The 13,006-nt window shown below is 38.7% G+C and overlaps 1 protein-coding gene across 8 annotated transcripts in view; it reads right to left on the bottom strand.

Annotated features, from left to right (window-relative positions):
- Positions 1-13,006, bottom strand: part of Asap (ArfGAP domain of ASAP) — a 40,585-nt gene that overhangs the window by 6,704 nt on the left and 20,875 nt on the right. For 3 of the 8 annotated variants that reach the window (XR_013008596.1, XM_076419961.1, XM_076419965.1), the window contains exons 2-15: positions 11,703-11,775; positions 10,555-10,700; positions 9,167-9,421; positions 8,943-9,028; positions 7,664-8,166; positions 6,888-7,115; positions 5,722-5,944; positions 5,475-5,655; positions 5,095-5,370; positions 4,070-4,189; positions 3,774-3,996; positions 3,010-3,294; positions 2,725-2,891; positions 1,773-1,841 (exon numbers count right to left, since the gene is read on the bottom strand). Coding sequence is in view for 7 of the 8 variants with exons in the window: in XM_076419961.1 (XP_076276076.1) it covers positions 1,773-1,841; positions 2,725-2,891; positions 3,010-3,294; positions 3,774-3,996; positions 4,070-4,189; positions 5,095-5,370; positions 5,475-5,655; positions 5,722-5,944; positions 6,888-7,115; positions 7,664-8,166; positions 8,943-9,028; positions 9,167-9,421; positions 10,555-10,700; positions 11,703-11,775 (2,835 nt within the window). In the remaining variant the exon portion in view is untranslated. Of the gene's footprint in view, positions 1-1,772; positions 1,842-2,724; positions 2,892-3,009; positions 3,295-3,773; positions 3,997-4,069; positions 4,190-5,094; positions 5,371-5,474; positions 5,656-5,721; positions 5,945-6,821; positions 7,116-7,663; positions 8,167-8,942; positions 9,029-9,166; positions 9,422-10,554; positions 10,701-11,702; positions 11,776-13,006 lie in introns of all 8 variants that reach the window. The other 5 variants (XM_076419962.1, XM_076419964.1, XM_076419966.1 and 2 more) reach the window with 5 other exon arrangements.

Raw genomic sequence — 13,006 nt, 5'->3', positions numbered from 1 at the left:
AACGCAACAATTTTCTCAGACATTTGTTTATTTGGTTTAAAAATTAAAGTTTCGGAGCAAGATATAATTACAGTTCATGACAGAGCGGATCTTCTTTCATTGGAACCCGTCGGGTGTCAAAGGGTTAACTTCTAAGAGTTGATGGAAACAAAGAATGTTTCCTTAAATCACAAAGACAGCTAAATTGGAAATTCTAGATAGAGAAGACAAGAGGGAGACAGTCTTTTTCCAAGAACGTATGCAGATCGTGCACAGTTAATTACCATAAATATTTGTTTGACTCGTTTCTCTTTTTTTACCATTATGGGTACCATGCATATAGAAGAAACTGTATTCATAAAATGTAAAATTGTATTACATAGAAATGTTACATATGAATCTCTTCTAATTAAATGCTATAATCGAACTATTTCAATGTTATCCATTCAGTATGAGAGTCTATTAGTTATTACTGTTCTAAGTGACATTTTTATACAGTATTTCATGCATATATTTAAATTGTCTTTCTCAATTACATAATTCTAAAAATTAACAATAGTTGCTAAACTCTTTTTTTACATGATAGTACGTATTCTCTAATGTCTAGGTACACGATAACGTCGATTTTATCGAAACAAATTCTGTGTTATTTAATCCAATACATCTACTCTTTCATTACCTAATGTATACTGAACTAGAATTTCCAATAATATGCATTGATTTCATGCCTGTTGTAAGTATTGCTTAGACTAAGTCCTTAGATTTAAGCTATCAATACAATGTAAAATTACAAAGTGGAAGATAACGTGTTATCTGGACATAGGTATTTTCTTTATACATACAGAAATAATCCAAGATTAACACAATAATATTTGAAACATTTAAAACAGATAGCTGACGCATCTCGTGATTACAATGAAATAATTTAGACAATAAATGAACGACACTATTGTATTTTTGTAACTGCTTACATCCACTTTGTGAGTTTATGGGGGTAGTTTACACCAGAGTAATTATATAAGGGCCCAGTGCGTTCAAGTGCTATTGTTAACACAAATTTGGGAGGCTCATGCGAGAATTAACTTTCAAAGCATCCTAGCACAATATATACTTTGATCAATATAAACATTACATCGACATAGAGGATTTGTACACAGGAAGCTCGAGTGTTAGTCATTCAGTATCGTTAATTTTATCATGTATATTCGATTTTCACAAGGTTGTTTACTCGTTAAAAATCGCACAGTAGAAATCCAGGAACAGTAATGTAGTTTCGATTAGAACTGAATAAAACAATCGTTTAGAATCATATAGCACGGACAACAGATCCGACGAATCGAAATAAAATGTTATTCTGACGAAAATTATGCCCAAAGCATTGACAATGAAAAAACGATTGTTACGGACAGCACGACTGATCATGCAAAAGCATTGCCACACTTGAAAGGATAACTATACTATTTGACTGTATTGATTGAATCATTTTATCGAAGCAATTATTACGAATGTTGGAAATTTTAGTAAATGTGCACAGACGAGAAAATTAAATCAACGAATAGGAACAATATAATTCAGTATTATAATAGTTTTTTGTACGAATAGAAAAAGAATTGTTTGGTTCTCTGATGAAACAAGAAAAATGCAAACTGTATATGTAAAAAAGAAAATTCTAGATTTGCAATTGTTGTGTAAATATATATTGTGGAATGAAAGGTATTCTTTGAAAATTTGATAACAATGTTGAAACACATTTCAAGTGTAACAAGCTGTAATGTGGGATGGCTGATGTTTACCAGATTCAGATTTGGGAGCAAAGATGAAGGCTCCTCGGCGTAGCTCTCTAGTCTGGACCGGTCCCTTCGCTGTACCAACAATGGTTAATAACAAACCATAAAGCACCGTCTTTGAAATGCATGCACTTTCTAAATACCGATTTTCTTAAAGATCACAAGATTTCTCAAGTTCTCGAATAAAAAAACAAGTGCTTCTTAAACTTTAACTGTCTCTATGTAGACTCTATCAAAACCTATTACGAATTTTCGTAATCACGTTACCACCAAATGAGAAATGATTTATACTAATATTAAGAACAATTATTAGTTGAATGGACAATTTAGAAATTTGCTCCAGCTGTCTTTTGAATTAATGAATTATGCAACATGAAAGAATGGATGTGCATTATGTATGTAGATTACTGCAAAGATTAGAGAATGTAAAAATGTGGTGGGCATATGATGCTCGTGATTAATATATGTAATCTACTGAAAATTACTGATACTATAGGTATGTGGTTAATATGATTTGCGAAGTACCGTCGTTTACGAGAAGGTATTATATCAACTACTGCATGGGAAACGTGGGAGGAGTAACACCGTGTTAGTTAAAATTTTCGGAAATTAGTGACGCTGTTAAATGAACAATAATGACTTGAATGGATGTTTATACATACACATACAATGTTAAAGGAGATGTTAGAAGTCTACCGGCATTGATGATTGCGCCAAATAAAATACAAATAAAACTTCATTCGCTTTAGCGTGAAAAATAATAAATGTCTTGGTAGGATTTAGCATTACGTATTCGAAAATAATATGAAAAAAAAAGTATACAGGAAAGTATTCCTTGATTTCCTGTTTCAACGTCTCGTCCCTCCTCTCTCTCTCTCTCTCTCCCGAGGAGAGCTCATGTTTTATAAAAATATTTCATAATCTTGTGAATAACTTACACGAATGATTCGCAGCTTACCTTGCGCGGGGGTGGAACAGGATTACCCAGACCGTGATCCGAGCACATAGAACTCAATGACTCGCTACTGCGGCCATTGCTCAATCTCGAGGAATTGATGCCTGAAGGCGCCGGAGGTGGAGGATTTCTCGGTCGTTGAAGCGTCGAGCTGTTCACTTTGTCAGCACCTAACAAACAGACGAGACACAATAAATCCTGAGAAAAGAACGGGTGCGGAAGGTTTGGTAAGGTTACCCGAGCCAGGCGTCAGTTCGTAGAGAAGTTCGCATAAACTTTTAAACGCACCGTGTCCCGTTGAAGAATCTCCACTGGGCGATCTTTTATGATGCTGACTGTTTAATGTATTTAACGCATGTGGTAGAGTATGTAAAGAATGCCCAGCTAAGATCGGTTCGCTCGTTGTACGGCTATGCGTCGACGCTGCTAAGGACGCGGACGAAGGTAGTGTACCATAATGAGAGGAGGGTATACCACCTGTACTTCCGGCCGGTGGTGGTGGTGGCGGTGCGACACGTTTCTTCAGAGACCCATGGATATTCAGTGAAATGTCCGGAGCCATGGGTGCGGGTACTGAAACAGAAATCATCGGTTAGTTCCTCTGTATCTGCATATCATGTGTACACACTAAAATTGTCGTAAAATACGTGGTCTGTCCGGAAAGTATCCGACATTTGCTTATATCTTCGTTCCCAAGTGGGCTAAGGAATGATACTTCCACTCGCTACAGCTCAAGCTCGGATACTTTCCGGACAGACCATGTACTTCAATTCAAAAGGATTGATCCTAGGACTTCTAGGTGTCAGGATCTTATTTCACCACCGCGGATTCTCCAACTTGAATGATCTACGTCTTTAAAACAACTAATAGGGTCCGGTGTTCCTTGATGAAAAATCTGTTCTTACAAGGGACGATCCTGAAGCGACATCTCCGGATTGTTTGAAATAAAATCGATTTTTCGAAGTTGACAAACTGGTCTCGCCTATTATGAGTGGCGAGGGAGTGCCGAGGATATGACGTAAGGCGTTAACTGAAGAAAAGAGAGGCCGTACCAGCAACAGGTTTCCTTGCTTGTGGTGGAGGTGGCGGAGGCATTTGTTGCCTATTCGTCGAGGCACTTGGCGAAGAACCGCTTTGCAAACTGTCGCAAGTGCTACTTCGACTTCGCAGTGTCACTGGTGAGTCTCCTGACCCAGTGCCCCCGCCACTGCCACCACCGCCCACATAAGATGGCGGTCTACTGCGGGACTTCTTCTCTGGCGTTAGACATCCATTCTACAAGAAACAATTAAAGTATAAACAACAACCCTAGCCAAACAATTTAGCTATTGATCTTCTACGATCATACCCTGTCCTCTATTATCGTCTCGTCATCAGAAAAATCAGTTGAGCCTTCATCGTGTGAGAGGTTCCACTCAATGTTAACGTTGTCGAATAACGTCTTCTGCCTCTGCAGAGCGTGACTCAACTAAAAACAGTACAACGTTTACAATTGCGTTCTTTGGATTTTATGATGACCAGACTGCGGATGTTTATGCAATTTTCAATTTTTCTAGACGAATTTTAAGCAAGTGGAATAAAATACAATCTTATTTCCAGTGGTAGGAGCCTTCGCGGATCTCCGAAAAATAAAATTTGTACTAAATTCTATCGAATCTTATACAGTAGCGGACAAAAGTTTAAGACTGCTCTAAAGAAGACGATTTTTAATATTGTACTATATGATTTGAACTTTTTTGGAAGCTAGAGCGATTAGTTTACTAAAGGATGTGAAAAAAAATTTTTTCATAATTGCAATTGATGTTGAATCAAAAAGTTGAATTTTTAACTTTTTTATGTGGGCCTATATTGAAAATTTAAAAAATACGTTTTGTAGATCTGTGTCAATTAAACATATTCTGAAAATTTCGTCAAAATTGGTCGACGTTGCAATGAGCTACAAACGTTTATAGATGGTAGCTGATTGTAACGTCGACCGATTTCGATGAAACTTTCACAGTATATTTAATTGACAAAGATTCACAAAAAGTATTTTTTAAATTTTCAATATAGGCCCACATACAAAAAAAGTTAAAAATTCAACTTTTAGTATTTTTTCAACAATTCCGATCAGTTGCAATTTTTGAAAAAATTTCTTTTCACATCCTTTAGTAAACTAATTGCTCTAGCTTCCCAAAAAAGTTCAAATCGTATAGTACAATATTAAAAAAGTTATCGCCTTCTTTAGAGCGGTCTTAAACATTTGTCCGCTACTGTACATATTCCGTCCTTTCCTGAAAATTTTCAGAAGCCACAAATGCATAACGATCCGCAGTCTAATGATATTATCAGGGTGGTACACCACTCAAAAAACATTTCATGTTAATAATATACCAGTTCTTTGCAAGTATGATGGCCCATCTCTTGGGCAATATCAAGCGGAGTTTTATCCTGTTTGTTCCGATGCGTGGGATCGGCGCCTGCACGCAGCAACAATTTCATCGCCTCCGCTCTGTCGTGCCTTGCACAAAGGTGCAACGCAGTCTCTCCGTCAACAGTGGTCCTGTCTATACCGCCTGTTGACATGTTTTGCACTAGGAAGTCGACAATGTGTAAACTATTTCCCATCTCGCGTAAAATGGCTAAATGCAAAGCTGTCTCGCCCACATCCTATAATAGAACAGTGATGCTACAATCGAGGGTCACATTTCCTCGAGTCGAGCAGGTGTACGCAAACTTCTGAAAGTTTGGCATCGATTGAAATGGAACTTTACCGAAGTAGGTAACGGCGCTGCCAGATCCACGTTCTCGGCATAAACTTGCAGAAGTTGTTGCAGGTCACGATTATTTACAGCGTGTTCTAGATCCGAGAGAAGATCCCTTTCATCGGCGCATGTGTTCATCACGTACCTCTTGTCTACATACTTGGCTCTTATGAAGTCGTATCTCTCTTCCCTGTTCGGTGAAACATAAGTTGGGAGATCAAAGGAATGCAGGCCGAGGATATATGGTTGTACTTACATGGTCGATGTTGGAGTTGGTTTGTGGTTATGATGCAACGTTGCTTCCATCACTTCATTGAACGCCTGGTTAGTCATGTGTCGTGCAAGGAGCAGCTGAGCTGTACCCACATTGTCGAGTGTCAGAGACTGTATTCTGGATATGTGTACACCTAGGTCTCGGTGAATACCGCTGCACTCTATGCAGACGATTATGCCGAAATTTGTGGACAGCCACGTAGCATCTGTAAAAATATTCAAATGATAGTCTCGGTAATCGTCGATCTGCAGAGAAACGGTTATTAATTGTGCACAGTACTACAGTACTAACACCTACCACCCCTCAATCAAGTCTATTACTATTTTATACGATATTAACCCCTTGCACTACGATTCATTTTACACACGGTTACTTTGTCGTTCATAATATCTCCTAGAAAAAGAAGAAAATTTATACCTATTGTCTTCCTACAATGTCCGTGTTAGGAAATTAATGATACTGTCCAACACCACAATTTTTCCCTAGACGCACAGTTTTTGAGAAACATGACTTTGAAGAAAAAACATATTTTTCAACTTTAAACAAATATTGTAGTGTTATTATAATAGATATTGAATTGTATAAAAATGTTTTTTTTTTCAAAGCAATGTTCCTCAAAAATTGTGCGTATAGGAAAAAACTTAAAAACAGATTCGGAATCAGCGCAAAAAACTCTATAAGAAGGACCCAACAGTAATTAGGGAACATAAAAAAAGTTGAAATTTGTTGGACCGTGTAATTAGACAGTGGATCTTTATGCAAAATGAAAATGAAAAACAATCTGGAGTGAAATAGAAATTAATCTTCTTTCTTAATACATATGTTTGACAAGTTGAAAATAGCATAACAGTATTATTAAATTCTTCTAATATTTTTGCTATTTTAAATTACACCTACTCGTTTTTATATCATAAACGCATAAAATCCGCTGTCTATTAATAATATTTATCGCGAGAGCGACACGATGTTATACATAGTATTATAGTGCAAGCGTTTAATATACGAATAAAGTCTACACTATTATATTTTCTGCAGAGTCTATCTGATCCTCTGTGATATTGTACTATTGATCGTGTACTTGCTTGGTTTGAAGATACAAGGAGATACACCTAACGTTCGACCCCCAAAACGAGTCCCATCAGATTTACCATTTTGCGAGGAGCAATCACAGCACTGATCGTTTCCCGGTAACCTCATAACGCATCGAATCACGGCCTGTTGTAGTTCAACTAGACTTGGATTCCCAGTACCAGCCTCTGCTTTGCCACTGGCATCGAATGCTCGAAGCAAAGCGCGTTCTTTGCAGTTGACCAGAACGGACATCCATGCTCGTTGATCTGCCTCGTCTTCCGCTTGGAAATGATACGTCCTGTTGTCTGAAGTATCACAAAAAATAAATCATCATGTCAAATTCTAACGATAAATATATAATAAATTTTATGATTTCGGCGCAGGGTTCGATCATTTATAGAAAACCAGCAAATGTGTGCAATTAATTGAACATGCTTCTCTTTTTCCGTTGGATTTACACGGCTGTGTTTCAGACGCAAAAAATGTGTCTTTGAGAATGATCCACATAAAGATCGAAACGTTGAGAAGCATGTTTAATTAATTGCACATTTGCTGGTTTTCTATAAATGATCGAACCCTGCGCCGAAATCATAAAATTTTATTATATATTTAATTTTCGATCGAGAAGAATTCATCTCTAACGATAAAGTGCATCAAGCCTGCAAAAATGCAAATAACAAACATACGACTTCGAAGATACGCAACATCGCAAACGCATCGTGATTCATAGGCTTTTTACGAGGCGGTGAATAATCACCGGTAGGTAATCCGTTAATATATGTTAACATATGCATGTAGCGATACAACGACACATATTTTTTTGCAGGTTTATACATCAGTTTAAACGACTCACAGCTAATGAGATCGAAACCCCGCTTGTCATCTGGTACTAGCTTGATTTGGCAGGTTAATAAATTCACTCGTGTGGGTGGTTTATTTTCGTCCGCGTGACAAATATCAAGATAACCCTCCGCCTGAACGGCGCACCTTCTCTTCTGCCATACTCTCCTCATTTTACCCTCGCTCTTCTTCAGAAGGTGTCCGGAACGAGTGACACCATGCTGCTTGTCCCCTTGCAGTTGGTGAAGCGAATACCCTGCATTCGCGTTTACGTTTAACTGAAAAGAAAAACACTGTCTTGAATATTCATGTCTACAAATTTGTTGTCTAAGATTAAAATATGGTAGTTCAAGGTTTACTTCTTTGTCGCAGCCAGAGCTCCTCAGGAGGTTTCTCAGCTCTGTCAACCGCCTTCTCTCTTCGTCCTGCGTTTGCCTAATCTTCTGCAACTTCACGCTGAGGTCAGCCACGTAGGAACCGAAGTGTTCGATGGTCTTTAGGCCGTCTTGAAAGTAACTGGAAAGTGGAAGTTCAACATATAAGTTTCTTATCGTAATCATCCTTGTCACCATCTCTATTAAGCCTTATACGAACGTGATCATAACTCCGTCAAAAATTGCCGTATCAATATTGTTAAACAATGGTTTGAAAGCCTGAAACCTCTAGTTTCAGATGCTCTGTTTCAAATTGTTGCTATGTTGGCTTTTTACAAAGTTATAGCGAGATGAAGACAACATTGACGGTTAACAAAAAATTTGTGCGACTTTGGAACATCACACGGGGAGCAACAAATTTTTTTGATAATTCGCGTTAATATCATTTGGAAGGGCTATCTTTCCTGTGTAAATTGTGCGGTTGTTGAATATTGTGCGATTTTTTTTATTCGAGTTATTCAACATTGAAGTAAATATGGGCGTTTTAACTTTAACTGGCTCCAGATAGCGAAAAAATTATCGTAGAATCTTGTGCGAAGTAGCAATAGAAAGAGCGTTTCTTTCTCTTCAAGGCACTCCTTTTGTTTTTTCAATTTCATTAGCATTTCGATATGCCAGGCAACATAATTTGTTGATTTTCACGTGTGGAGCAAACATGGGTGAATTATTATCCTGGTCTCTTTTGAGCAACTATTCTCGAGGAGCGTACGAGAGTTAAGAAAATCCATAGACTTTCAAAAACAACGAAATAATCGGTAGACAATGTGTTCAACAATTGTGCCTTTTCCAAAAAACTGTTTCCAGTTCTTGTTCGTTAAGAAACGGGTTAACGGCTAAAATATTCTCCATGAATCTTACTTGGTTTGCGCATGGTAATATTCGACTAGATGCTGAAGTAGTTCGATTCCCTTCTTGGTTTTGATTTCGTTCACCTTGATCAGATACTGTAACAGAGACGCGGACGGGGCCGGTTGTCAAACGATCGTCGCAATAAATATGTACGCACAGAGAGAGAGAGAGAGAACGAGATATGTATATAGAATTACTGTGATTCGTTCCGGAGACGATTTAAGGGGCCTCACCTCGCACATTTGCAATTGAAACAATCGTCTCTCCTTTTCCATCTCATCGGCGATCTCGGCCGGCGTCACTTCCGTCCGAATGAGGCCAGCCTCTTTCGCGTGCTGCTTCTTCTCCTTCTCGATTTTCGCGTATTTCGCCTCGTAGTCCTTCCACGCCTTCTCGAACGGTCTCTTCAGGTCGCCTTTAACTCCTCTCAGGTCCCCCTTCAGCACCGAGTCCAGGGGAAACATCACGATGTTATTGATGTTCTGCATCTGTCCATAAATAATCCACGCGTGACATTAATTGCGCAATTTTCGGCAAACAGGAAGGAAATCGATATCGGTCGACAGATAAGATACAAGCAACAATTTTCGGAGGAACGACTGGCCAACTCGAGGAAAATATACCGAAAAGTTCTGCATAAATATTGACAGTCTAAAGTCGGTTGCATGTTTTACGTAAAGCTGATGTTTCATGATGAAAATTACAAATTTTAATCAAGTCCTGCCAATTAAACTCGCAAGAGCCAAAGCTCTGTTTTATTTAATAATAATATTTCCAAAAAACAATGCTAATAATTACGGTGAATTCTTTTCTCGATCGAAGAATGAATATATAATAAATTTTATGATTTCGATCATTTCTAGAAACCAGCAAATGTGCAATTAATTAAGCATGTTTCTCGACGTTTCGATCCTTATGTGGATCATTCTCAAAGAGACATTTTTTGCGTCTGAAAAATAATATATGTAGAATATATTTTGAACAAAATTGTAATACAGCCGTGTAAATCCAATCAGGAAAAAAAGAAAAATATAAGAACAGATACTTGCTGTGACAACAAAGAACATTTAAACAAATATTAGAAAGTTACAAATAAGTGGTCTTTGTTCCATGGTGGCAAACGTGTAACTGAACCATGTGTTAGACAAATGCAAGGAGGAATATGTCCTTTAATTTATTTAATTAATTAATTGCACATTTGCTGGTTTCTAGAAATGATCGAATCCTGCGCCGAAATCATAAAATTTATTATATGTTAATAATTCCGTTTAAAGAAATTGCCGGATTGTTATACACGGCTTACCAAGGATCATTTCTAGCTGCATAGTTGCAATTATGAAAGAATGTTAACCATCGATAGAGCATAATCCCAGCAACAGTCGTCGGTATGATATGTTGCAACCGGTAAAATAGACATTAAACGCGGAATTGTTTCAGCGAACGAACGAGGAAACGAAAAATTAGCAGAAGGTGCACTTGAATATAAACGACGAGAGATAACCGGTCTTCTCTCGTGAACAGTTGCGAATGATTTTCCTGCGGAATCTATTTCGAATGAATAATTTATTGTTACGTAAAAGAACGGAACGACCGGGGCAGAAAGTATGGCGTCCATACGCACCAGCGTTTTCATTAGAGCACTCAATTCTTTCGTGACGACCGCAAACTTTAAGAAAGCGGCGCCGATATCCGGTTCCTGTTCTTTCAGCGCCGCATCGCCGAGCCTTTCCAACGCCCTTCCAAGGTACACCTCGTTATCGACGTGAGCTGTTGCAGAACAGAATAAATTGATCTTTAAAAAACTTTGCTAAAAAAAAAAAACCACCGCGATGTCGTTTGTATAGCCATTCATTTACGACGGAAGCAATTAAAACGAACATTAAATCACGAACGCCGTATACGAGGAGAGTTAACAGGAAAAGAAATCGCTTCAGCCTTTGCCGTACGATTTTTCTCATGGCTACAATCATTTTAACTTCTCCAAAATCTATATTTACCGTGTATGCTTGCATCTCTCCTTTAATGCTCACAAGTATTGACCATAATAGAATTTTATTTCGTTTCGAACGAAAAGCACAACGTTCGACCGAGTCTGACTCTCACAAGGGGAGAACCCCGGTGTGTCCGACTTCGATTTTGATAATTTTTTGTGAGATGATGGTATATGGATCCCTAATTATGTATGCAAAATATTAGGTGTAGTTACTCAATAGTCTTGAAGATATAAACAATTAAAGTTCAACCTGCTCACAACCTGCTAATGAAACAACAAGGTATGAAACTTTAATTGTTTATATCTTCAAAACTATTGAGTAACTACACCTAATATTTTGCATACAGAATCAGGGATCCATGTACCATCGTCTCACAAAAGATTATCAAAATCGAAGTCGGACACTCGGGGTCCTTCCCTTGCCGGTAAAAAATTTCTTTCGGTTTCTTTCTCCACGAATTCGCTCGTAAAGATTTACATATTTGCACGACTGACCCGAAACAAAAGGGTCCAACGTGCGAAATTAAGTATCTTGCAGTCTGGAGTCTTCTGCCTCATAGCTTACATTGAGAAAATGATTTGTTTCATTGAAGAAACGAAGAATCCAGGTAGAAAAACACGCGGAAACCGGCAGAAACTTCCATTTAAACGGAACGGCGAGTGCCGCTCGTTAAACGCTTGGAGAACACCTCGCGCCGTTACAAAGGCCAAGCAGAGGGGAAATCGGAAACTTTCATCCGATGTCTGATCATTTTTAAGCCGGCCGTGCTACTCACCGTTTCCAGAGTTGTGAATGGCTTTGATCGCTTTCTTCAGCTTCGTCAGGCCGTCCCTGTCGAAGTCCAGCGTCTGCAACAATTTCAAACAGTTCCGTTATCTCCTTATCTCCCTCTTCAGAATCGACGAAGATCAAACCGATAGAACGTCCAACTATTTCAACACTGGATCTACATTACTTTATACAGGGTGTTCTAGAAATGAACCGAAAGAAAAACCATCGGCGCCACCTGGTAGGTAAAATGTAATTTCCACTTGGGAGGTATTCGTTCCTTTTAGCTAGAAAATTTCCAATTTCCTTCGTTCCCCGAGCTTTCCAAAGGGTACGAACTTAAACGTTGTGTACGAGCAACAAACGTTATCGTAATGCGCGGACCGCGGAGAACGCACGCTCGCGAGCGCACGTTCTCGAGGCAGAAGGGGCTTCACCGGCTGTTAAACGCGAGAAGGAAAAGCAACAACAAGGAGGAATGGAATTCCCGAGCAGAACGACGACGGCGATACATTTTATCGGATCACGCTTCGCCGAGCGGAAGATTCGTATATCTTCGTTCCTCGCGGCGCGCTCTCGGCCGCTTCTTATCGGAGCAGATTTTTGCGTTCCGTGGCTCGCGCGCTTTCACGATTTTCAATAAACCGCGGGGGTAGGACGTTGTAAAAGTGTATTGGAATCCCGGCGTACGATCCCCGGCAGTCGGCTAAAGGAATCGCAATTAAATCCACCTATCGCCCGATGCCGCGCCGAGCAAATTTCAGCTGCTTATCTTGGACTGAAAAGACTTGCGCGGCCTCCTCGGGCATTTCATCCGTCGTTCCTTTCATCCGCGTTTGATCCAAAAAGTTGGGGCACTTTCAAATATTTTGCAAATAAGTAGGGATTCATTTTTATTTATCTTTTGGTAGAAGATGATCCTTTACATTAGCACAAGCTTGGTTCAGATTTTTGTACATTTTTGATCAAATGAAAAATATGGATTTCCATTTGAAAAAATGAAGTTGCCCTTCATCTGACCCTTAAAGGGCCATTATGGAAAAATGTGCATAGTTCCTGCTGGTTTCCGTAATAATCGACGACTGTCTCAAGATAGATGGACCACCCTGTATGTACAATACATAGTTTAGCACTCCACGCTTTTATTTATAGTCACTAATGCCTAAAAAAATTATTTCTTCTTTCTAGTGCCTTTTAATATAAGCGTGGTTTTTAAAAAGTTTCTTTTATTTGTATTTATCTTTTGGTAGGAGATGATCAAGGGATGATCCTTTACATTAGCACAAGCTCAGTTCAGATTCTCTTTGTACA

Source organism: Lasioglossum baleicum, chromosome 3 (genome assembly GCF_051020765.1).
Source record: "Lasioglossum baleicum chromosome 3, iyLasBale1, whole genome shotgun sequence".
Lineage (NCBI taxonomy): Eukaryota > Metazoa > Arthropoda > Insecta > Hymenoptera > Halictidae > Lasioglossum > Lasioglossum baleicum.
The sequence above is the reverse complement of the archived record's forward strand: the minus strand, read 5'-3'. Positions and strand labels throughout refer to the sequence as shown.